The following is a 26,223-nucleotide window of genomic DNA, read 5'->3' on the forward strand; positions in this document are numbered from 1 at the left end:
AGGTATTTCCACCATTACCATCACCATGACTTGACTGCTTCAGGGAAAGGACCTTGTCTTCTCCATGGACTATGGCCCCTGCCTGCCATTGCCACGTCCTTAAACCCCAAGTCTATCTTTTCTCACCAGTGGCTGCCTGAATCTCACCCCACTCAGCTGGGACTGGCTCCAGCTCACACACCCTTCCTGAATTGAATAATTGATTGGCCATTTATTCTCTCCATTTAAGATGCAGTGGAAATGCCTCCTCTTCCCTGAAACATTTTATGCCCACCACTCTCTCCCTTCACTTTGCCCCACATTCCCTCTGCTATCAAATGAGGAAGTCTATGTGAGTATGATCGGAAAAAGCAATGCTTGTGAGTTGGGATTCAGCTCCATCCTAGAGGCGTCGAGCAGATCTGACTTCCTATGCTTCATTTTACTCCCTACATAAGAGGAAACTTGCCATTCTGTCTGCCCTCTGGTGTTATCACCAAAATAGAACCGTCTATTGAAGACACACCAAATTTTAAACAGGGCACGATGGCATATGCTTGTAATACCAGCACTTGGGAGATGGAGGTCTGAGGATCAGGTGTTTAAGATCATCCTTGGCTAGCCTGGGCTACATTGAGACCCTGTCTTAGAAAAGCCAAAAAAAAATTAAATAAACATATTAAATAAATAAATTATAGACAGCATTGATTTAAAGAAGCCACTGGAAATGCTCTTCTAGGTGACCTGTGCCATCTGAGTATGCTCTGTGGATTCATAGGAAGAAATGATAAAACAGTGACTCGTTGTGTTGCCATGGTAATTATATGCAGGCTGCATTTGCTAAAACTCTCTCCCATTTCACAGACACATCAAGAATCTCCGTGAAAACATTAGGTGCCTACAACTTCCTACAATTCTGGAATGAGCAAGCATGCACTGGGGTGTGTGTGTGTGTGTGTGTGTGTGTGTGTGTGTGTGTGTGGTGTAGACAACAGAAAAAGAAACAAAGTAAACAATGTACAGGTGATGATGAGGGCTGGTGATGGGGGGCTGGACAGTGTCATTGTCCCAACTTCATGAGATTCAAATTCTCACTTGAATATTTGTCTCACAATCATTTTTCAAGCTTATATATAAAATTACATATTGCATATTAATGTAAGAACATGTAATTTAATTATAGCATATGAAATATATCATTATAAAATCTATAATTATATATAATATGTATATGTTATAGTTTATGTAATGTGCACTATAGATAGGCAGATAAATAGAAAGAAAGATGAAGGATGACCATGGTTTATTGTAATATTACTATTATTATTTTGGATTTTTCAAGATAGTTTCTCTGTGTAGCCCTGGCTGTTCTGGTACCACTCTGTAGACCAGGCTGGCCTCCATCCACCCACTTCTGCCTCCTGAGTGCCAGGATTAAACTCAAATACTCTGCTTTCTTGTGATTCTATTAAAATTCTCTAAAAGTGCTAAAATGATTTCTGTCCCTACATGGAAACCCTGAGATGGGTGTAGCCAGAATGTGGCTGCCATAACCCCAGCCCTTGGTCTTTTTCACACTATCGTCTCCTCAGAAGGAAGGACCTAGAGCTGGTGCTGATTATATCATTGTACCTGGAGAATAGCAGAAGCTCTAAGTACGCAGTCTTTTCCTTTTGGGATGAGGTACCGATAGTCATTCCAGTCTAGCCCAGAACTCGTGATCCTTCTATCTCTGCCTCTTAGGGGCTAGGATCACAGTCCTGTCTACCATGCCTTGCCTCTTTGTACATTTGAGGAATGATTAAATTAGTGCTTAGAGTTTGGAAAGATCTTCAACTCTTGTCCCTTTTATCTTCTACACAATATGCCTTGTCTGGCCAGTGGCTCCAAAACTGTAGAATATAAAACTGATGGGAAGAAAATCACGGTCTTCCACAGTCTTTGTTCTTACCCTCAAGCCAGCTAGAGTGAAAACTTGGGGCAATCTCACTCCCTGAAAAATCCTCTTGAATGAAATCTGAGAGTGCAAGGCTGTGTTGTGAAGTGAAAGGGCCTCCGACTCATGCCTGGCCCAGGTCTGTAAAGCTTGGAGCTAAGATCCTCCCACAGGTCTAGGGGACCTGCTGTTCAGAAATTTCCAGGAGGCACCTCCCTGGTGCAGTCCTTTGGACCAGAAATATGGCAACAAAGCAGTGGGACCCACAGGTTCCTGTGGTGGTTCCTGTGGTGCATGCCACAGCCTGGGCCCAGACCTACCCTATCTCCTGTCTCCCACAGAGCCTCTCTTTTCAGCTGCTTCTAGGCCTGGAGACGCACCAACATCCCCAGATCTTAGGGTATGATCTACCATTTCTGCCTCAACACTGACCTCTGGTGGAGCATCTAAGCATAGTCATCCAAAGTCTTCAGCCAGGCTCTCCGCACCCACCACTCCCTGCTATTCTCTGAGCACTGTCTCACATCTGTGGGCACTCGGGTGATTCCCCTTTCTGGACTTCTGGATCCAACCATTCTCTCCTCTTCTAGGTCCCTTTAGAATTAAGGAGACAATCCTGCAGTGGCCCATACTTTGTCTCTCAAGGGACCAGGAATCCAGTAGAGGCTCAGTTCATAGGTATGGTGGGAAGATGGGAGAACAGATGAGTGAAAATGAGTGGATGAGGGTATACATGGTGCAACTAGCAATGAGAACTACTGTGGAAGGACACCAGAGTCAGACAGGAGTGGCAGGCAGTGAGACTGCCAAAAAGTTACTTCAGCTCTCTGAGCCTTTGTTTCTTCTACTGGATATGGTGTTAGCCCTAATGCTTCTCATCAGGTTGATGAAGGGCTATGCCACCACCATCCTTTCCAAAATGAGGAGGAGAGTTCAGATGGAAAGAAAGTCCCCAGTGTCCAGTCCTGGCAGTGGTAATGGTGAAAGGCTGTCACATGAGATTCCCCCACTTCCCTGTACTCTCTCAACACTGGACCATTCATGATCTCAGAAAAAAACACTAGCATGTCTTCCTTATCACTGGGTCCCCTGTAAGGACCTCTCTACCCAGGCAAGGCCCTATTTTCTGACGCCATGTTCCTATTGGGCATCTTGTAAAATGGAGTGATCCCATTGTGTGAGCCTAGAGGATCACTTAGTTTCTGGGTCCATCTAGAGTGCTGGACCATGCTGCCACACCCATAGCCACTGCTCACCTGAAAAGAGCATACTGCAGATTAGTATGCAGGCTTCCCACAGTGCTGGTACAGCATATGTAGGCTTCTCTTCGTTGATGGACTTTCCTTCTCAATTTCAATCAGCTTTAGCATTCTGGTAAGTTTGATAGCAGGGATCAAAAAACACTTTTCCCCTGCCTATCCACTGTTTCCTTTGTCCAGAAGTATGGGACTCTTAGGGGCGTTGCTACCAGGCTATGCCTTTCTTTTTCTCTATTTTCGGGTACTTTAACAAAATCTCAAGAGCTAACATGAATTTCAAATCATCATCAAATCATCAGCATTTTGTCCTGAGGGGTGAAAGAAAGATAATATGCCCCAAAACCATGTCTGGTGGCTCTGTGTAGGGCACTTTAAGGAACTTCATACTGTGTTTAAAGAATGTTAAAGGAGGAAGACGACCCAAGGCTCTGTTTTGACCCTATCCTCCATTCCATGTTACAAAGTCATTGTTCCTATCCTCTTAAGAATCACAAACTCTACAGGCCAACTTAAGCCTGTTTAGAAGAATCCAGAGTCCAAGTAGGATCATGGCATCTGTGTTGATGGTTATTGCCTTCAGAACTATCTAGAAGAGCCTTAATGTCCAGTATCCCCTCCTCAACCCCCAGGAGCCTAAGTTCGGCTCTCTGGAGACCGATGGGCATCAGTGTACTCTGACTGTCAAGGTGATTCTGATGGGGAAGAATGTCCAGGGAGTTCTGTTGGGGTTTGCTTCTGCTAAAGATGCCTGAGCAGGGAGTGAAGAAGGGCTCAGAGTGAGCAGGGACAGACAGGCGGGCCTGTAGCCATGGAGCTGGGAAGGCCAGCTCTGACTGAGTGTGTACTGTGCCTGCGGTTTGGGAGGCATCTTGGGCACACCACTTCCTTCTTGTCATCCTATTAACATGGTGACATCTGCAGGGCCCAGTGCCAGAAGCACATTGTAAAAGGAGTTTTATGTGAACAACTTCAATTTGGAAAGACTGAACCTTTTTTATTTTTTCTCTTTTCCTTTCTTGGTCCTTCCTAGTCAGCATTCTCCTTACTTGATGGTTTATTTTCTCCTTTCTTTCCTCTTAAGAGTACTACAGGGTTCCAGAGTACTGTATCTGCACAGATGCATCTGCCTATTTTGGGGTAGGTGCATTGACTGCTTGTGATGCGTAAGGGGGTGATAGCCAGAACTCTCAGAGAAGAGAGCAGGGCTCATGGAGAAATATCAGGGACAGAATTCCAAGAAAAGTATGGGTGCAGAAAAGGAATCATAAGGCTCTAGGATGTTCCTATGAAGCAAGGTGCCTCTGGGAAATTCTATGGCACCTTAAAGTGCACAGGGGGCTGCTCCTCCCTTTGGTTCACTGGGAGATTCGTCACATCCTCCCACTGCACCCAGGGCCCTGATCCCAGATCTTGTGAGGCTAAGCTTCACCTGCTATTGGGCTTGCCTGTATTCCTCTTGCTTCCATGGGGGCTGGGGAGTGTGTGTGGACAGAATTGCTATTTGTATTCTGAATCCAAAGCTCACCAAGTCTTGCTCTATTTGGCCGCCAGGGGCCATCCAGGAAAAGTTCTCCCTATGGGTTTATTGTAGAAGCAGATGAGTTAATTGCTTAAAAGCTTTAGAGAAGGTGCTGGAAAACTGGCTCCGCAGTTATGGGCACTTGCTTCTCTTCCAGAGGACCAGAGTTTGGTCCCCAGAATCTGTGTTCAGCAGTTCATGACCCACTATGATTCTAGTTCCGGGGGATCTGATACCCTCTTCTGGTCTCTGTTGGTATGTGAGCACACATGGCGTACATACAGATACACTGACACACAGAAGTACATGAATAAAATACATATACTAACAATAATTATTACTAAATTATTGTTGTTATTTTATTATTATTATTATTATTATTATTATTATTATTATTTTTTTTTTTATAAAACGATTTTTCCTAAGGCTTTAGGCAGACTTGGTCACATCCCTGACTCCTAAGTGACCTTCTACAGATCAATTGGCAGATCACTTAGACTCTCTGAGGGCCCAGTTCCTCACCACTGAAAGAAAATCAGCAGGCTCACTTTGTAATATGCTAGACAATTCATGAGTCAATGTGTGTTCATATGCTACAAGGAGCCCTCCACAAGTATTAGCTGTAGAGGTCTCAAGGACTTGTGTGTTTATTCATGCCACAAAACAGGGGAGTGGCAGGTAGGTTACTCTGTCCTAGTTAATATGGATATTAACTCACCACTTCTGCTGATAGGGGCTTACTGACACCTACTATGTGCCCGCTTTGCGATGTCTGATCTCTGTCCCCATAATTGCCATCTACTATTTATTTTTTAATATATTGTTGCTTTTTATTTAGTATCAGTGTGTGTGTGCATGTTGGGGTCAGAAGCTGACTTTCAGGAGTTGGTTGTCTCTTTCCACCTTGTTGAGGCAGATGCCCCTTGCCATTTCTGCTGCACTACATACATTGGGTTGGCTGGGTCACAGCTCAAGAGTGATCCTCCTCTCTCCTCCATCCATCTCACTACAGGAGTTATGAGATTAGAACTGCATGCTGCCACATCTGTCTTTTATACATGGGTTCCAGGGGTGGAGTTCAGGTCATCAGAGTTTTACTGGCTGAGCCATTTCACCAGTTCCTGGGCACTTCTTGGTTGCCTCCCCAGATGGTTCCTCCAGTGCATTTTAGTCAGTTTCTCCCATCAAGAAACTCTCCCTCCATGTACCATCATGGCAAAAATACTAAATCCAACAGATTTGAGTTCTGATCCATGTTCAAAGGAAGTTAGGTACTCTTGCCATCTCACTGATCAATAAAATACAAATAATAATACACCCATCTCCGTGCGAAAGATGAGATAGTCTCAGATCTTTGCTATGCTAGTTTCAAGTGTTCTCGGGCTGGTAGCCCTCAGTAGACAGATTGAGTAACTGGAGACTCGCATAAAGTTGTTCCCTTGGGGGTGAGTAAGAATGCCACTTGCCAAAGAGAAAGCTGAGCCTCAGAAAGAAAACCCTCACGCCACAGGAATGATGATAAACAAAGACTTGGCCCAAGGGCACATTGTGATTTACTCCAAGCCCAGATCTTCCCTCAGCATCTCCTGCTAAAATCTCTCAGTGAGCGGGGCATTCAGGAATATGCTTGGCCAATGCACTCTGTGGGCATCAGCAGTCAGCCAGCCAGCCTCTGCCTCTTCATGCCCACTCTTATTTGCACACATGCTCCTGCACCCGGGACACTGTGCGCTACCAACTTTTCATTGTGTGCCAGCCACACCATGTACTTCAGTCCCCAGCCCTCCTTCCTTACTCTGGGTCCATTCTTGCTTTTCCATCATGGTTTCTATAGCTTTACCACTCCTTAGAGAAGTTGGCCCCACTCTACACGCCCGCCATATTCCTTCTTGCTACTCCTGAAGTCTGGTACGTCTATTTGCTTCCCCCTACCATGTCCTCAACACCCAGCCCAGCCTCCAGCACAAAAAGAAAGCCAGAGCTGTGTTGAGTAAACAAAATGAATAAATAAGGTCACTAGAGCATCGATCACCTTGGTTACAGTTGTCATGAACATATCACCACTGGTTATGTTAGTGGGGGGAGCGATTCTATGCAATGCTGCTTCCTTCAACCCATCACAGAGCCTAGCACACAGTAGGTGTTTGGTATGTATCTGTGGATTCATTAGCCAAAGAGCTGGTGTGCAATTCTCTGCCTGAACAGCCTTTCTTCAGAGGCAAAAGTTCTCTGCCAGCTACCTATGTATGTCTGCATGTAAGATGGTTGTCATTGGGAGTCTGAACTAACTGCTGGCTTGTAGTCATATATCTTTGATATTAAAGCTGGGCAAGACATCAGGAATCAGGCAACTGCCCATCCAATTGTGGAGGAGCCTGGAGTGCAGAGGAACAGCACTGTGCTTCTTGCTTGGGATAGCTGGAAGCCTTGATACCACTAGATGGCACCAACAGCTAAGACTTGGTCCAAGGAGAGTTTTGCCTAACCAGTCGCTGTCAGAGTAGCCTGAAAGCCCTTCCTACCCTCCTTACCCAGATTCCTGGGGCCACAGGGCAGGTACCAAGGAAGAAGGCTGCCTACTGAGATTCCTTACTTGGGATGAAAGGTCGAGGCTGAGGCTGTTTTTATAGAGTCTGATACACCAGCTTACAGCCTGGTCCAGTGAGCTGGACAGGCTTGGACAGGTATGCTCTAAGTGTCCCTCATATGCTAAGTCCCTATGTTTCCACACCCACTAGACCTTTCTCCACATAACGGCTCTAAAGTGACATTCTTGTACCCAGTTGCAGACTTCAGAGGGGCTGGGATGTGTTTCCAAACCCACCTAGAAATACCCACATCTAAGCCTCTCAGACTGTGTTCTTCTTGACTCCCAATCTTAATCCTGAGAGGAGAGATTGACTCAGAGTATGATGTCAGGCAATCCCACTGCAATTTCATCCCTCTGCAAGTGAATACCCAGAGAACCCCACTGTGTACTGTGAACAGTGTGTTACATTTGGGCAGAAAGAGAAAAAGAAAACCCTAACAGAAAAGCCAATGTGTCTGTCCCCAACAAGGCAGCCTGTCACTCCATGCACACTGAGGGCTCAGAGTGTCATAACAGGTTATAGAGAGCAGGGAAATGTACTTCAGACACAGAGAGGATGCCTTGAAGCAGGGAAAGGATGTACCAGGCTGGACCCTAAATTAATCCTGGTAGTGATGTATCTGAACCTGAAATCCACGCTATGGGCAATACAGGCTGACCAGAGTCACTCTGCGGGACTTCTAGGCCTTCTTTTGCATCAGTATCTGTGCACTTGTGATGCTCCAGGACTAGGACCTTCAGGTCAGACTAACGCAGTAGCTCATCTCTGATCCTTTTAAACCAGAGCTATTCCTGCCCCAGACTCCAGAGAGCTTCTTTATATTTTCCACAGTACCCAGAGTTTTATGCTATGATTCATAACTTCTAATGCTTGTCTATCCTATATGTTACATAAGCTTTGTGTACCGGACCTTCTTAATTATATCTTCAAGTATCTAAAACAGAGAGACAGCTACATGCTAGCTCAGCAAAAGCAAAGAGGTGCAGATTCTCTCCCCCATTCAGGCCTCAGTTTCCTCCAGTAGGGGATGAGGAAATCAGATGGAGTCAGGAAGGCAGTTAGCCAGGTTGAGATGTGCACGGACTACAGAGATAGAGGCATCTTTCAGGGACTGTGCTCAGACACCAGAGTCCTTCCACAGGCCTGCTATCCAGGTGAGAGGCCCTGTCTCAAAACGACAAGATCTGAGGCATTGAGAAAAACAGCTAAGGATGTCTTCTGACACACACACACACACACACACACACACACACACACACACACACACATTCCACCAAGCACAGAAGACTCTGAAGGAAGAGTTTGGAGTCTGCCCTGCCCATATCCAGGACTCAGTGTCACCACACACTATTGGGACCATAGAGACAGGAAAGAAGGAAGCCAAGGTGTGCCGAGGTAGATGCTAAGCCCCAGTACTTCGCTGACTGGGAATTGTTCTGAGTTCTCTGAACTTTGAGCTCCTTAATCTTACTGACTTTATTGAAAGAAAATCAATGTTTGTCTGTTGATCATGTAGAATAATTGTGAAATCCTCTAAACATAGTAAAGATGGAAAGGCAATTGCAGCTATTTGGACTTGGAAACTCTGGACTCAACAACCCCTTTTCACCTCTGCCCTTCCTCCACAGGCCCTCTCTCCAACCCCCACAACCATGACCTTCACCCCAGCACCACTGGAGGAAACGATTACACGGCCGGAATTCTGCAAGTGGCCGTGTGAGTGCCCACAAGCCCCACCTCGCTGCCCACTGGGTGTCAGCCTAATCACAGATGGCTGTGAATGCTGTAAGATATGTGCCCAGCAGCTTGGGGACAACTGCACAGAGGCTGCCGTCTGTGACCCACACCGGGGCCTCTACTGCGATTACAGTGGGGACCGCCCGAGGTACGCAATAGGAGTGTGTGCACGTAAGTGAGAGACTCCATACCTTCCAACCGCCCCCCAAACCAGCAGCCCAGCAACCCTGCTTTTCCAGTTACTACCATCACTTTTAACTTGTTGGCCCTTTATTATTATAATTATAACTATATAGTAATGTCTTCTGTGAGATTTTACCTATACTGTACTGTACTATACTATACTACCACTAGCTATATTAATTTTAGGTCACTTATTAATATTCCTACAGGGTAGTTGAAGGATTAGCTCCCTGATCCCATCAGATACCTTTGTTAGCTTCCAAATGTCCTTGTTCTGATTTTTGGCTACGTAATCAAGAGTATCTTTTATGTTCTGACTACATTCACTAGAGCCTGAGTAATATACATGTTTGGATTGCCACTTTTCGTAGTGCCATCTGCTCTTCCTGGTGCTTCTAACTGCCTTTGTTCTCTTCGATTTGGGTGTGTACAGTATCCTGGTGTTTGGAGGAAGACTGTTGCTGTTTACTGGATCCATCCTGTATCTGCCGTCCTTGCTGTTCATAGAGGCCATGTTTCTGGGAGTTCACTACCTCCTGCTTCTCACTATTTAGTCTGAATCCTCTGAGCATTGCCTGGCCAAGTCGTGTGAGCCAACATGATGGCGAACAATGGTCTGACATATGACATGACAGCATCTTCTGAATGTTCCTCCAAATCTTATCAATACAGAAACTCCTCCCCCATTAGCATCCTCCATAATTATTGGTCCATGTATCCCCTAATACATGGACCATTCATATTCAGTACAGTTCCTAGACCTAACCAACACCTTAGATTCCCATGGCAGGGGGTTGTTGACGAGGTTTGTGCACATAAATCAAAGTCAGTAAACAATATCTGAGCCTCCTTTGTGGCCCCTCCTGTCCTTATTTTATTCTCTTTTTTCATGTATTTAGATTTACATCTTTGGCTTTTCAGATGAATGTCCCTGCTTCCCCCATCTTCCATGATTGTCTCCTCTTGCTGGAATGTTTTTGTTAATGCTACAAAACATGTTCAAAGAAAACTTGCACCATAGCCTGCACACAATTACCCTATGCATGGATTAAGATGAGTTTCTAGAGCATTAGCCCAGACCTGTTTAAATAAACCCTTGAGTCACAGGTGATCTCTGCTTGCTGTGCTAAGACTAACATTATAAATAACCATCTACCTTCTTCCATAACCCAGGGAGATGTAGCCATCTTCCCTGTGCTGAAATCCCTCGTAAGACCAAGCATAGGAGACCAACTCGTAATTCTTCTCCCTGCTAGCAGGTACTTTAAGGTCATTTGAAAGGTAACTCAGTTCACTGTGATTACACTAATCTCCAAAGCTATAATGGGATCTTACACGCCATAGACATTGTGTCATGGATACAGAGATTTTCTTTCCTGCTCACCACCCACCCCTACCTCGCCCTCACAGTTTCCCATTGCAGGTCTCACGCCAAAGTACTCTGATCCCTTAGCTCCCCGACACAAGGAAATTTGATGAATTTCCTTTCTGTTTATTTAGGAAAAATAAATAAAACATCCACAATATAAGGAAGGATTCTGTAGGCTTAGGCATTTGGCACGAGTTCCCTGGCCGTGTAAATAGAGTAAAACAGGAGTTACAGGGCCCCTTGTTAAGTTCCAAAAGGTTCTTCCACATATCCATTTTCATCTCCAATGCCAACACTTGACTCATGTAGGTATAGTCTTACCCATGAGCCTTACTACAAGCACTTACGCAGACACACATCAGGTGTGTTATGTATATACATACATACATATACACACATAGAGAGAGACATACATACATACATACATATACACACACAGAGACACACACATACATACATACATACATACATACATACATATATACATACACAGAGAGAGACAGAAAAAGATGTGGGTTTGTGTACAGGTGTATCATATGTATCATATGTAAATATGTATACAAATAAATAAAATTCACTTGTGTCCTCTAAGCATTTCCCCAGAAATACGACATAATGTCGGAATTCATGATGCCCAAATACAAGAAACAAAGCAAGGCGCGGAAGTGTAGAGAGGCTGTGAGATCCAAGCAAGCAGAGCCTCATGCACAGAGCCCATCAGCACATGATCAGCTTAGCTGGTGGACGGACCTCAGGATGAGCTAAACCTGTCTGCAGAGAATTAGGCCAAGACAAGGCAAGTGAAAAACAAGCCATCAGATGCTGCCACACAGGGCCCAGGGGATCTCAGAAGAGCCATCGGCAAGCCAGTAAATGCCAGCTTTGGCTGTCATTTGTCATCATCCTGGGCCACCGAGGCCAAGCAGAACAGTGAGTCTAGTCTTGCCTAGTCTGGTCAGCTGTCAGGAGGAATCTAAGCTTGTATATGATTGGTAAACACTAGAGCTGCATTCAAAGAAACCTTTTAAAAGTGTGTCCAGGCCAACCTAAACACAGGGATGGGCACCATGCCCTCTATTTCAAAAGGTTCCACTATTTCAGTTGTCCAAACACTGCCCTAATGGAGCTTGACCAGACACCAGGGTAAAAAGGTCTGGCAAAGGGAACATAATGTTTACAGGCTGATGGGCTTGGGGTTTCTATCCCTGCTTGCTTCTTGCTCCAATCAGCCTTGGGCCACACACCTGAGGATCTTTGTTAAATCAGCCTTGAGCTGGGGGTGGGTAAAGAGGGCGATGGTGACTGTGGCTTTTGCTTGCACCCTGGAAACCCTCTCAGCCCTGTCCACTGCTATCCTCCATAGGGAGGAGGTCTCATTCCAGGACCTCCCTACCTTGCATGTTGCTAACAGAGGGAAAGGAAATCATAGCGTGGTGCTTGGTGTTAGAAAACCTGAGCTGGAGTCCAACTCTTTAAAACCTCCAAGTCCTCAATAAGGACAACGTGATGAAAAGTGGGGACACCTGCGGGAAGTCAGGTTGTGACACGCTTAGATACAATAGGAACTTAGTGGAGGCCAGCAGTCCTGGCATGTGTGTGCCTCCTATCCACCCATCTCCCTACTGACTCAGAATAATGTGAAGGTGAGGTTATAGTAGCCAAGTTCCTACTCCAAGAAGGCCACAGATGGTGAGGAGCATGAAGCTTGGTGGCTGCAAATCTTTTAGCTATAAGAAGGCTGGCCAGGTCTCACCTGAACTTTCAAGTAAGGTTAGAGAGGTGCTAGCTGCTTTACCTCACCCATGGCCAGTCCTCTGGGAAAGTAAAAAGTCTATATGTGCACGAAGAGGAGTTCCACTTCTGCTGATGGATAACACATGGCCATCACAGCCCGGACCTCCCCTTGGTCTATGTGGGACAGTTTCATCAGCTGCCCCTTAACCAGTCTACAGAGATGGCATTTCCTGGGTGCAATAGTACTTGACTTTGGTTTCATATTAGACTCATCTAGAAGGCTCTAAAGAATATCAATGCTGAGGAAAGCAATTCCCCAGCATCTCAGCCTCTCTTGTGTTATATAGCCTGGGTATCAGCATTTTTAAAGGTTGCTCTGTGAGTTCCTGTAAACTGATGGAAGATGGATTGCTTTGCCATTGACCTCAGATTCTGGAACGGGTGACTTTACACATGACAGCAGAACATAAGCTTCAGCCTTCTCACCAACACACACACACACACACACACACACACACACACACACACACACACACACACACAGAGAGAGAGAGAGAGAGAGAGAGAGAGAAAGAGAGAGACAGACAGACAGACAGACAGAGAGTCATATACTCATGCACTTATCTGTTTACACAACATATGCACACACGTCCGTGTAAACAAATATATATACAAGCTAGCATATGCACATGTGTGTGCACATTCACATGTAAACATACGCATATACACATCTTCCTGGCATTTGACAGAGTGGCAGGGTGACTGAGGATGCAAGGCTCAACATCCTCCTCACATCCTACTTCCTGTTTCCTCTTCCTCTGCCTGATCATCCTCCCTCTCCTCTCATCTCTCTTCTCTTCTGGTGCCAGGTAGAAGGAAGGAGGCTGTGGGTTTGGTGTTTCCTCTCTGTCGTTTACCAGTTCTTTGAGCCAATGAATCCCTTCCTCTCCCAGACCTCTCCTGTGTCTGTGAAGTAAACAAAGCTCTCCTGATGAAGTCATCATTGGAGACCTGAGTGAGATCATGGAGCAGAAGCTGTGTCAATGTATGCCAGCACCTGCTTCCTGGCTCTTCAGAAAATGATAGCAACAGAGACAGAGATGTACACACCCTGAAAATGCTGCTCACTGGCCAGCTTGCACACCAATGTCGCCTTGCTCAGACTGTTTTGCTATACATAACAACAGAAGCAACCATGTGTTTCCTAGCAAAGCAAAATGTGCCATGAAACAGTTTCTGCTTCTGCCAGGTACCTGACACTTACTGCCAGACACCACCCTCATCAGTCCCAGAAACAGGACAGAGATACTGCAAACAGCAGACTCCTAACTGCCCCTCCGCTGTGAGCATTCTTGCTGTCCCAGGACCCCCTGCCTACAGTTGCAGAGGCTATCCCCAAGGAGCACACAGCACCAAGGTTAGAATCTGACCCTTGGTTTGCCAAGCCACAGAAGGCCAGCTTGCATAACCAACTCCACAGTCCTATCTCATGTCTACTGAAAACTCCAGCCCCAGTCTCAGTTCCTCCAGAGATGATGGAAGATCTCACTTTCTCAGACCGAGTACAGAGTGCTGAAGTCTTCTGTGACTCCCGAGAGTCTTGGCAAATGTGTCTGGAAGCTGAGCTTTCTCATTGCTTTGGTTTGAGAGGCCACCAACCTCTGCTTGGGTCACTGAGGTGCCATCCAGATCTACCTTGTGGCCTTCTCCTGCCTATTGTGTACTTAGCTCCACAACTTTTCTTGTGCAGTATCTAATTCATCTCACTCATTCAAGTTACTGAACACCTACTTGTGCCAGGAAGAATTACAGACACTGACATCTTCTTCTGAGACAGAAGGAAGCTGTATCTGGTCTTCCCCAACACACACCCTTTTCTTTCTCCCTTTCTGTCTCCTCCTGAACCTCCCAAGCCTGCTCCATCATCAGTATTACACCTGTAGTAGATGTCCTCCCTAGCAGTACCTGGGCTACCTCGCTCTCATTCTGGTCTTTGTAGAAGAAAGCCCTCTCACAGCCGCCCTCTCACAGCCATAGGATCTTCCTGGGCCACTTGCTTTCAGTCTACAGCCATCTGTACACCCAGCACACCCTCCCTGTTCCCTTATCTCCCAACACTTATCCATAGTGGCCAACACCATCAAAAATCACTCCATATGACCATTGGACCACCTTTCCACTTTATCATGTGATCAAGGACCAGTCCACGGTCATTCTGTCCAGCCCCACAGTCAGTACTGAGGAAGGCAGCCCACTTTGTTTCTAGGTTCTGGTTTCCTGTGTATGCTTTGGACAGGCATGCATCAGTACCACTTCCTTCAGGGAAGACTGTAGGAATAAAAATGTCTGAACTCCAACACTAGGGTGCTAGACCCTCCCACTCAACATCCAGCAATGTCTTCAGTGGCTGCCCTACTGATGTCATGAAGCACCTTCACAGTACCCCCTCTCTCTTTCTCCCTGATGTGCTCATCTCTTCACATGACCCTCTCTTTGTCCTTGGGGTGCAGCCAGCTGATACGTGGGCCAGGTTCCCTTTCCTCACCTGAGTGACTTCTTGGCATGGCACCTTAGGCAGAGGGAAACTGCACAGAAGTAACTTGACCCGGAGCCCATACCTCTTGGCCTGACACGTCTGCCGCCTGTGTTTGCAGAGGTGGTCGGTGTGGGCTGTGTCCTGGATGGCGTGCGCTACACCAATGGAGAGTCCTTCCAACCCAACTGCAGGTACAACTGCACCTGTATTGATGGCACCGTGGGCTGCACACCACTGTGCCTGAGCCCCAGGCCCCCACGCCTCTGGTGCCGCCAGCCCCGTCACGTGAGAGTCCCTGGCCAGTGCTGTGAACAATGGGTATGTGATGATGATGCCAGGAGGCCACGCCAGACTGCACTGCTGGACACCAGAGCCTTTGGTAAGAGTGGGCAGGGACAAGTGGAATCTCTGGGTATCACAGAGCCCCTAAATTTCTAATGTTCTCTTCATAAATCAAGCCCCCAGGCCATTACCGTCTCCACAACTCACCAGTGGCTTTGCGGATGTGCTGTCTGGGACCCAAATTCCCTATCTTTAAAATGCAAATAACACCATCTTTCCTGCCTTCCTTATGGGCTTCTCCCAGCTTAAAAGCCTGGCATGACATTTGCAGTCCCCCAGGAACTAGAGAGAAGAGCAGGTGGCAGGGTCTAGGGAGGACTAGTTGGTCTTCCAGATAACTCAAGGATTCTATTGCTATGGTCGCATGAGCAGGAACTTTATCTAGGTAAGCCTGATAAGAAGAAGCCCTGGGAGCAAGGACAGGGATGTGATTTATTCACCATTGCCTGCTGGAGCTTGATGCACTTGCCAGATATTTGGAAAATATCCAGCTAGTGTTTGCAGAAGTAGCCACATAGGTGTTCGGCTACAGGTGGCTGGATATATGGGTGAATAGATCATAGCTAGATGATGGGTGTGTGCTGCACTAAGAATCTATAGACATGTGGATAGATGCATAGAGGAGAAATGGTGGGAGAAGGGAAGAGAAGTAGATGGATGGATGAATAGCTAAATCAGACGGCATATGAATGCATGCATGGAGAGAGAATGGTTATATAATGGATGGAAAACAGATATGTGGAATAAAATAGATAGATAGATAGATAGATAGATAGATAGATAGATAGATATAGATGTAGATAGACAGATAATTACAATGGATGAATGGGTGATAGATGGGTAGATAAAGGATAGATGTACACAGATGCTGTCTGATTAGATGGTGGTGAATATTTATGCATAGTTAGGCTTCTGAGCTAGGGCAGAGGGGACAAAAGTGATGAAAGGATAAGAGCAAGAATCAGTGCTGGACGACTCAAGGCCTAGCATCTATGCTGTGCATGGCGTAGTGGAAGGAATGAAGCGTGGCTCCTGGGACTGGCCACTGTCCCAGGAGAGAGAGAATACAAGCAGAGGACCATGTTTTAGGGAGCTGGTGAGTTGCTTGGCATGAGCAGGCTGAGTTTGAGGAGAGCTCAGAGGGAGAGACATCCAATGAGGGCAACCTCACCGAGGGAGTCCCACAGGAAAAGAGCTCCGCTTAGAGCAGCTGCTGGCCGCCCGTTGATATGTCCTGGGAATAACACACACAGTGAGACAGAGGAGCCTGGAGTAGAGAGCTAGGAAGCGTGGCTTTTGAGGAATAGACAAGAGAAGAGGAGGCCAGAGACTATGAAGAAACAGAGTCTGGGGAAATGAGGAGAATCCAAGAGAATCTAACACACAGACCACAGAATGCGGGCACTGTTAAAGGAAAATGCCTCTGAGGCAGGTAACCCCAAAGGAGAGAAGACTGCTTACCACTGGACTTTGGGGGTGCTAATGTTTTTAAAATGTTTAAATGTGTGAGTTTGCTCAGAGACTATGTGGAGCTGCATTCTTGGCCTTGGTGCCAGCAGCACTGAAGATTAAAAGGTTGGGAGGGTTGGTTTTGTGGGGGCAGGGGCATTACAGGCTTGGCAGCATCCCTAGACAGTCCCTTTAGATGACAGCAACACCTCCCCAAATTGCGACCATCTGAATCAACTCCAGATCTTACATAACAAATGTGACTTAGGGAACAAAATCTCCCATATGGAGAAACAATGTGGTAGAGATGAAAGCCGGTAGCAGGGAAGGTTTGGTCCCTGGTAGCTCAGGGAAGCATGGCAGCTCCGCCCACGAAACCTGCTTTTAGTATAGCACAATAGTCCCTGGGTGGTGGAGGAAAGCAGAGGCTGCCTGCCCATTGTGTGTGACCCAGTGACCCAGTTCTTAGCCATCCCAGGCAGAGGCCCTGCAGCAGTATGGAGGAGACCCAGAAACCAAAGCCCTTTATCCTCTCAGCCTCCTTGACAAATCCCTCCCTCCATGCCCGCTCCAGGCTCCCAGCCAGCTCATCCCAGACTGCCCGCTTCTGTCCTTGGATGCCTCCATTGCTTTCTCCCTCCTGTGTGGGGGAGGCCCTCCCTCTCTCAAATTGACTCCCAAATTCACTCACCAGCAGTGCCTGCTGCATACCTTCAAGCTCCAGGGACTGTATGAAGAGCTGTTACCCTAAATAGATTCCTTGTCTACCTGGTGTGTGTTTCGTCTCTTCCTTCTCTCATTTTTTGATTACCTTGTCTCTCCTTGCTTTCATTCTCTCTGTCTGTCTTTCTTTCTCTCCCTGTCTCTCCATTCCTCTGTCTGTCTCTGTCTCTCTGTGTCTGCCTTTCTGTCTCTGTGTGTCTGTGTGTATGTCATTCTCTCTCTGTCTCTCTGTCATCTCTCCCCAACCCCTTTCTTCCATTTCCTGAGAACACAGGTGGAATGTCTGTCTGTCTGTCTGTCTGTCTGTCTGTCTGTCCCATCTTCCTGCAAGCTGTTCTGCCTTGTCTGCCATCTATCTGCTTGTCTCCCTCCATAGCTCACCACTCTCCCCACTGCTCACCACTAGCAAAGCATGCACCGATCAGATGCTGGGCCCTGTAGATTCATAGGACCAGTTAGGAGCAAATAATACAAGGGGTCCATAGTTGAGTAATGGGACCAGCTGGCATGTACAGGGATTTACTAATCCAGGGGCATCTGATGCACTGTCACATGTGTGACTGTCCTCTCAGATCCAGGACCTTGGAATGCCATTCTTAATCTCTTTAATAATGGAGAACTGAGGCCTATGGATGAGATTACAACTTGAAAGCAAGTGCAGTGCAGAGAGATAAACTCAAGAAGTATGACACAGAAGTCTATGGTCTCTTCAGCTACTCTGTTCTGAAATTACTGAGATGGGATGTCAGGGGCTAGGACGTGCGACTCACCTTTGAACTTTCACATATATACTTCATTTCTGAGAGGCAGTAGGATGGACAGTCTCTTTTTTAACAGACCCTGCTCAGTGCCTTGCAGATGCTTAGCATAAACTTAGTCAAAATCTACACCCTTTTCCAGTAGCCCTACAAGGTAGATATCCCTCTAATGCAATGACTGAGGCCCAGCAAGAACTGGGGAAGATAGCATAGCTTGTAGATGTTCACTGTATCGCTTACCTTTCTAGTTGCTGTAACAAAATATCTAAAGAAAAACAATTTAAGAGAGAAAGGGTTTATTTTGCTTTACATTTTACAAAGAGATGCAGGAGCTAGAGAGGTGGTTCAGATTTGAAGAGTGCTTGCTGTTCTTCCAAAGGATCCGAGTTTGGTTCCCAGCACTTAGAGCTACCTGGTGGTTCACAACTGCCTGTAACACCAGTTCCAGGGGTTCAGATGCCCTCTTCTGGTCTCCACCAGGACAAGCATATACATGGCACACATACACAGACATGACACAGACACACAAGTAAAAATAAATGTAAAAATAAAATCTCATAATGAAAAAAACGGAGATACCATTCATCACAGTGGAAAAGGTAGCAGGGGCAGGAGGTAGTGTCTGGTCATTGGCATCCTGTCTAGAAGGAGGGAAGGGATGAATATTGGTGCCTAGCCCACTTTTTTCGTTCTATTTGGTCTGGAACCCCAGTTCATGCCCATAGTTAAGGTAGGTCTTCTCAGTTCACTTCATCCAACGTAGAAAATCCTTGCCAGACATACCCAGAGGCCTGTCACCTAGGTGGTTCTAGACCCTGTCCAATTGACAGTCAATAGTAACCATCATAGAGACCTGGGGTCCACTTGGTTCTAATGATGAGTTTTCTTCTGTGATTTTTATGTTGCATCTCTTGGTCAGAAAAGAAAATGTTAAGGAGGAGAATACAATTCCCATGTCCTCCTGTGGGGAGAAACAGCCCAATTCTGTCTGTCTGTCTTTGTTTTAATCATTCACATATCTATTGGTCTCTGCCTCTTTCTGAATCTCATTAATTCTAAACGTATTTTTTTTTCTTGGTAATGGTGAGGGCTGGGCGAGCTCGTGGAGGCTACAGACTCATGGGTACTCTGGTGTTCCTCTACAGCAGCTTCGGGTGCAGTGGAGCAACGGTATGAGAACTGCATAGCCTACACTAGCCCCTGGAGTCCCTGCTCAACAACCTGTGGCCTAGGTATCTCGACTCGCATCTCTAATGTCAATGCGCGGTGCTGGCCAGAGCAGGAAAGTCGCCTCTGCAACCTGCGGCCATGTGATGTGGACATCCGACCACACATCAAGGTAAATCCAGAGGGGGGTAGACACCTTGGACAGGTAAAGGCATGGTGAGCATGTACAGCTGGCTTGAGCCTGGCCTCTAAACTTCTTGGGAGTCGTTTATTAGATGGAAATAGTGAAAGGGACCAGGCAGGTCTGTGGTTGGGCTGCTAGGCTCTTCCACAATGGATTCCACTGAATGAATGCTTTTGTAGTTCTTGCCCCATCAGAAGCAAGATCTCTCCAAGGGGAAATCAGGAGCCACCCACAGTAGTTTTTGTGTAGTGATTCTGAGAGACCTGCACCATCTTTCATCCCCTTGGCTTCCCACATCCACCTACATAGGCACAGGACAGCTACCTGGGCAGTGTGAGGACTGTGAACTAGAACTTGAAACACATGGGGTCAAATGCCTCTCTCCTGTTAGTGTTCACAGCTGTGGGCAGTCTCTAGCTATTAATTTTCAGCTCCTTTCCTTTGAATATAACATTGGTATTAATCTCTGAACACCTCCCTGTGTTTAGAGTCTAAGATGATATAAGAACATCATGAAGGACACTTATACTAAATTGCAAAAGGCTGATTTGCAGCCCTGGGCTTTAGGCATGGGTCTTCCTTGTCTAATTCAATACCGTTCACTCACAACTTAGTGTTTGGCCCACTTGATGCTTTATCAAGCAAAGAAAACTTGTCAGGCTCATCCCCAGCTCTGTTTGTGGATGGAGCATGGTAGGTTCTTCAGATGCTGAGGAAAGGGTTCCCTGCTTCCTACCATAATCAGACATGGGGCTTGCTCCTATCCTTAGTACAGCACGTTGCCACCTTTGATGGATACCACAGTTTCCTTCCTACTTTTCACACTCTGCTATGCCGACCTTTGTTGCCAACAGGTCCTTATTGAATGTCTCCTAGTTGGAAGTATGGGTGTAAAAGACCCAGTATAAGGAGCAATAAGAATCGCTTCTCGGCCTTTTGGCTAAGATCAAGTGTAGGAGCAATAAGAACAAGGACCCTGATCTGGGCTCTAAAACTTTATCACAAGTCTGGGCCCTTCACTAGAAGCTCACAATTCCACTCTCATCTCCACCACCATCTACCCTAGGGAGGTTCCCCCAGTTGGATAATCTACATGCCCCACTCACACTGGATGTTCTGAATCCAGCTCTTCTATGGTGCTAATAATAGAACCTAGTACTACTACAGGGCATTTAGTAAGTACCTACTGTATACCAGCTCCACAGTTACATTAGTAAGATGCAGAAAGACTGTCAAGGAGCCTGCAGCCTCATGGAAGGCTCGAATTATGTTTGAATAATGTCAATGCTATTAAAAATGCTGTGTGATGGGGGTGGGGATTTAGCTCAGTGGTAGAGCGCTTACCTAGGAAGCGCAAGGCCCTGGGTTCGGTCCCCAGCTCCGAAAAAAAAAAAAACCAAAAAAACAAAAAAAAAATGCTGTGTGATGATAATATGTGTCAGGAAGCGAGGCAGTGTGATAGAGGAACAGATGAGAGCAAAATGTGCCTCTGCTTAATCATGGAGTTCCGTGTCAGTTCAGCCACTTGCTAACTGGGAAGTTTGGTTAGCAAACTTCTTGTGCTGGTGACACTGACATATGGGAACAAAAAAAAAAAAAGGCAAAAAATCAGGAGAGAAAGGAATCTGCTAGCTGTGATATCTGAGTTCAGCATGGAAATGCCCTCTGCAATCCTTGGTTTACCAGTGTCATGTGGCAAGGCCTTGTTTCATTGGCTGATGTCCTTCCTTGCTTAAAGATTCTGCGAATCTTAAGCAATGGTGATGCTTGCCATGCACAGTGATGGGAAGGGAGGATCGGTGCTTGGAGGGAATGGGATGGCTATACATCACTAGTACTAACCAAGGCTCTGTTCTCTTCCTGAAGGCAGGGAAGAAATGCCTGGCTGTGTACCAGCCAGAGGAGGCCACGAACTTCACTCTCGCAAGCTGTGTCAGCACACGCACCTACCAACCCAAGTACTGTGGAGTCTGTACTGACAATAGGTGTTGCATCCCCTACAAGTCTAAGACCATCAGTGTTGATTTCCAGTGTCCAGAGGGGCCGGGTTTCTCTCGGCAGGTCCTATGGATTAATGCTTGCTTCTGCAACCTGAGCTGCAGGAATCCTAATGATATCTTTGCTGACTTGGAATCTTACCCTGACTTTGCAGAGATTGCCAACTAGGTAGGTGTGTGGCTTGGAGAACAGCTCCATGTTGCAAAGCAGTCAGCCCTCTGTGGCCCAGGACTTCACAATTGAGCCTTATTTCATCTACTTCCTCCTCAATTCTGCATTCCCTGACCCTGACCCTCAGTTTCTGTTCCTATTTTGACCGTTCCAATGGCCCAGGAAAGTGCTGCTCAGGCTCAGACAATGGGTCCCTCCTTTGGGACATTCTATATCACTCCAAAGAAAACACCTCTCTGAACTGTTCACAATGAAAGCCAAGCCTGACCCCAGCCAGTCTGGCTCCAACCTGTGCAAGTTGTCAGAAATCCTAATGGGACAGTCCAAGGAAAAAACAGCAACTGAAGAACCAGAATCACAGACTCCCTCTTCAGATGCCCAGCCTGAGGATGTTGAGATCCTTTCAGACACATGGATGGGATTGGGGGAACGGGAATAAGCTATCATCCCTTACCAAATGATACTATCCTGGGAATTTCTGCCCACAACATACCAAAAGTGCTCTTATTCCAAAGATCTATGTATCACAAGTCACCAAACATGTTCTAGGTGAGGAAAATACTTGCACCATTTTGATTTGAAATTGAAAATCATATTTAAAAGAAGAAAAAGAAAAGGAAAAAAGCCATTTTCATTAACCTGGGCAATTTCTCCTCTCACCCCATACAATATGAAAGGCTGAAATTGGGTTCATGTTGATCAGAAATACAATTTGAGAAGTTTTATTCTTGCTGGTAGATGGCAGTCCCCAATTCATCCTATAAAGATGGGTCTAAATAAGCCAATCTCACAAGTCACAGCTAGTCAGCTCACTGAATTTGCTGCTGACCAAGTTCTTAGGACAATTAGCCAAATCTGGGCCTCTCTCTCCCTAGGGCTCATGGGAGTAGGTAGGGACCTTACAGTGACTTGTCTGTTGTATCAAAAAGTAAGGTGAAACAGTGGAATGATGGGAAGATGTCCTCATGGGCCTTAGAAGATTCTTCTGAAGTCTACACCAGGCCTAACAGAATACATGCATCGAACCAACAAGCGGTTCACCCTTCCTTGACCTGGGTGGCCTCTAACAGGAGTGGCAAGGCCACAATAGTCCCTGGGCCTAGGACACATCTCTTTTGCTTCACTGACCTATTGCACACAGCCTTAACATCTGTGAAGAAAAATAACTCAGTTTCCTAGTCTGAAGACAAGTTAACCAGGCATTTAGACATGGAGATCTATTTAACAGTGGTAAACACTAAAGTTTGTAAGTTGAAGAGAGAGATTTCTCCTAAGTGCTAATGAGGTTGTTACCTATTTTAGCAGTAGAATGTAAAATTTTCCACTATCGTTCTTTTATTGGGTACGTTCTACGTGCTACCCATTGTTCTCAACATTTGCCACACATTTACTCATGGAAACGTTGTGATAACATGGAAGGCTTACCTTCATGATTTCTGTTCTTGACACTGTGAAATAGAAGCTCAAAGAGGCTAAGAAATTCAATCAAAGTTACCCATCTGGAGATTCATAGCCCAGATAGTTTACCGTCATATTTTCTCTCTGATTCTGGACTTTCCAAACATGTCAGGGCAGGAAAGTGTAGGGAAGTCAGCAACTTTCCTTCTTAATATTGTCTCTCTAGTCCCTTTCACATGAGAGGAAGTGGGTCTAGGTACGAAGGATCCATCCTAAACTTGACAGAAAAGGGAATTTGCATCATCCCTGTCACTCCTCCTGCCCTGAAAGCAGAACCAGCTTACAGCATGATTTTATAAGATGATTCAATTTACCCACCACTACACATGGTGGGCATATGGGAGAACTATACACACACACACACACACACACACACACACACACACACACACACACACACACACACACGGAAAGGGGACTTGGAATTTCCCCTACTTCCTACAACTTCTCAAAGGCTTGGCCTTATGCAAGTTAAACAGTGGTGCTCAAGATGTACTTAAGGAACAAATACATTTTATATACCCTCCCATTTTTCTTTAAAGCCTTTTCTTCCAGGAACTCATCTTACCAGTGAAAAATCCTCTCTTAAGTGAGGCCTACTGTTTTAAATTAAATATATGTTCGTATGTGTACAAGAACTAAAGATAAGTTACCGCTGTGGATTATCAATTATGTAAATTCTATGTGGTATCATGTTAGGTTTTCTTAGATTGGAAAAATCTGTCTTAATAGCTGACTCTGTAAGAACTTCCGTAGGAACTGTAAGCTGGGATTTTTCCAGGGTCTTTCCAAATTCTCATTTGGGAAACTAAGCTGAGCATCTTCAATCAAAGGAGGCTTGGTTAGAGGAGCGAGGGTGATCACTGGGAACAGGAGAAAGGGGTGGTCAGAGTAGCTCCAGTGTTACTAAGAAATGGACCTGGCATACATAAGGACCAAAGGAGCAACCATCTTTGAACCCAAGGAAAAAGACTTGGAAGTAATATAAAGAAGCTTTTTCTAATCATCAGAGAGAGCTTGTAACGGGATGGTCTAGTTAGCAAAGTTAAGAATATCAATTATCATTTTTTCCTAAAGTCCATTTATTGATAGCTTATTTGGTGCTAAGCCCTTATGGTGCATTTTATCAGGTTATCAGTTAACAGAGCCCTGCTCAGTACACAACCTTTCCCCATTCGATAAATAGAAACTGAAGTTCAAAGGCACTGAGGAGCTGAGGCCCAGACACATGCTTAGTCCACTCTATCAGGGGAAGAGATCTTGACAGCACCTAAATGACTATTACTGGAGACTCAAATTTGCAAGTCTTTAGAAGTCCCAGCCCCAGACCAACCCTAAGAGCTTAGAAACTAAAGAAGCAGTGAGGAAGAACTAACCTTCAGTGAAGAGCTTCACTGTGGCGCCAACGTGAATGTCTCGGGTGCGCTTACTCACTGGACAGGGAGAGCTGAGCTCCTGAACCTGCAGCTTACTAAACCTTACAATTAGCATTCGGAGACTCCAATTGGCGTCAACCAAGACTTCTACTCAGTGCTTTACTGAGACAGCTTACTTAATCCTTTCAGTAAGCCCAAGAGTCAAGGCATTACCACTGCCCATTTTAGGCCTGAGAGAGCCAAGTCTCCAGGAATTAAGTGATTTGCTCAAGTTCTTACCAACCGAGGCACTACAGATACTGAAACCCAGTAGCAAGTGACATACCCATGCCATCTCTCCTGACACCCAGCCCATTTTCCTGTTCCTGAATCAAAGGCTCTAGAGTCACCAGAGTCAATTCACAGGACAGTGCTGAAATTCTAATTTTGAGGGTGATCAAATGTTGATTAGAGAAAGTAATTTCAACAATAGGACTGTCGGTAACCATCCTAATCAATTTTGAACTACATATGCATAGAGATTGCGGAGACCATTACAATCTGTGACTATAGCGTTGACTTCTGTCATCTTTTTTGAAAGACTTGTTTTTGACTCAAAGGAACCACAGTGACAGCCCTGAATGGTTGATAAGCATAAGGCCATAATTAGCTGTGTGTCCCTGCATATATATGTGTGTATATGTTTGTATTTGTATGTACATATCTATTTTCAAACTGTGATTGAGTATTTAAATATTCCTACTGCCATTCTCTAAGTGAATACACATGAAGAAATGCCTTTGAATTTCCTAATAGAGGATAGCCAGCCCTTGGGCTGCCTGTCACATTTTACCGCATTCCTCATTTTTCTCATGATTTGTGTAGCAGGGAATGTGTTCAACCATGATGAGTTTTCATTGTTCAAATTCTTTGTTTACAGCTTTTCTCCTTAAAGCAATAAACCATCAGCAAAAGTGACTTCTTTGATTCCGTGGGGTTTTTTTTCCTTCTAAATTCTGTTGTTAGGAGGCAAAGATCAAGAAATGGATGTGTTAAACCAATATGTGGGTTGGGGAAACTAAGTCCCAGATTTTGAATAGGGAGGACATAAAAAATGGCTTAAATATTTGAAGATGAGCCTTGAAACAAAGGTTCTGAAGCCCAGAGGATGCCAGTGTTGGGACACATTATTCCTGGACAGACCTGAACAAACATCTACTCATCCCAGATAGGGAGTCAATCCACCATAGACCAAAGTAGCAATTGCACCAAAGCCTGGCTTGGTGGACCAGTTACTTACAGAAGTCTAGATTAGAGGTTATTCACAGAAGCGGATATGACCCAGGGCTGCTGCATCACAGAAAATGCACCCCAGCATGAGTGGCAGCTCAGGGAAGCAGGCCTTTTCCTACTCACTGTATGACTTGAAGGCAGTTCAACAGGTCAGAGCATCTCTCTTGGACAGACAGCTCAGTGGATCTGTGATTTTTAAAAGACCCTGCTGATCAGTCTGTTTTAGGCAGTTCAATTAGCCTTTGTTTCCTTAGTAGTTCTTAATATTTCCATAGGCTTAGGAATGGAGACTTGTGTTTCTGGTTAGTTTTAGGGACTTTCTGAGTCTTTTTTTTTTTTGTCTTAAGAACAAGCCTGCCTTTGAGGCTTAAAAGATAGACCTCTTTTATAACTTCTTGGATTTTAACAAGCTTTGAGCTTTGGAGAAAATGTTACATAACAACCAGAGTCGCCAATATACCTAAGCTTAAAGATCAGCATAA

General features: G+C 45.6%; 1 protein-coding gene across 2 annotated transcripts in view; it reads left to right on the plus strand.

Moving 5' to 3' along the window:
* The window catches only part of Ccn4 (cellular communication network factor 4), a 31,710-nt gene extending 6,284 nt beyond the window's left edge, over positions 1-25,426 (plus strand). The window contains exons 2-5 of one of the 2 annotated variants that reach the window (NM_031716.2): positions 8,913-9,192; positions 14,962-15,222; positions 19,261-19,454; positions 21,333-22,246. In NM_031716.2, coding sequence (NP_113904.2) covers positions 8,913-9,192; positions 14,962-15,222; positions 19,261-19,454; positions 21,333-21,632 — 1,035 coding nt within the window. In that variant the 3' untranslated portion in view covers positions 21,633-22,246. Of the gene's footprint in view, positions 1-8,912; positions 9,193-14,961; positions 15,223-19,260; positions 19,455-21,332 lie in introns of those variants that run through there. The other variant, XM_039079864.2, reaches the window with a different exon arrangement.
* The last annotated feature ends 797 nt before the right edge of the window (positions 25,427-26,223 follow it).

This window comes from Rattus norvegicus, chromosome 7 (genome assembly GCF_036323735.1).
Source record: "Rattus norvegicus strain BN/NHsdMcwi chromosome 7, GRCr8, whole genome shotgun sequence".
Lineage (NCBI taxonomy): Eukaryota > Metazoa > Chordata > Mammalia > Rodentia > Muridae > Rattus > Rattus norvegicus.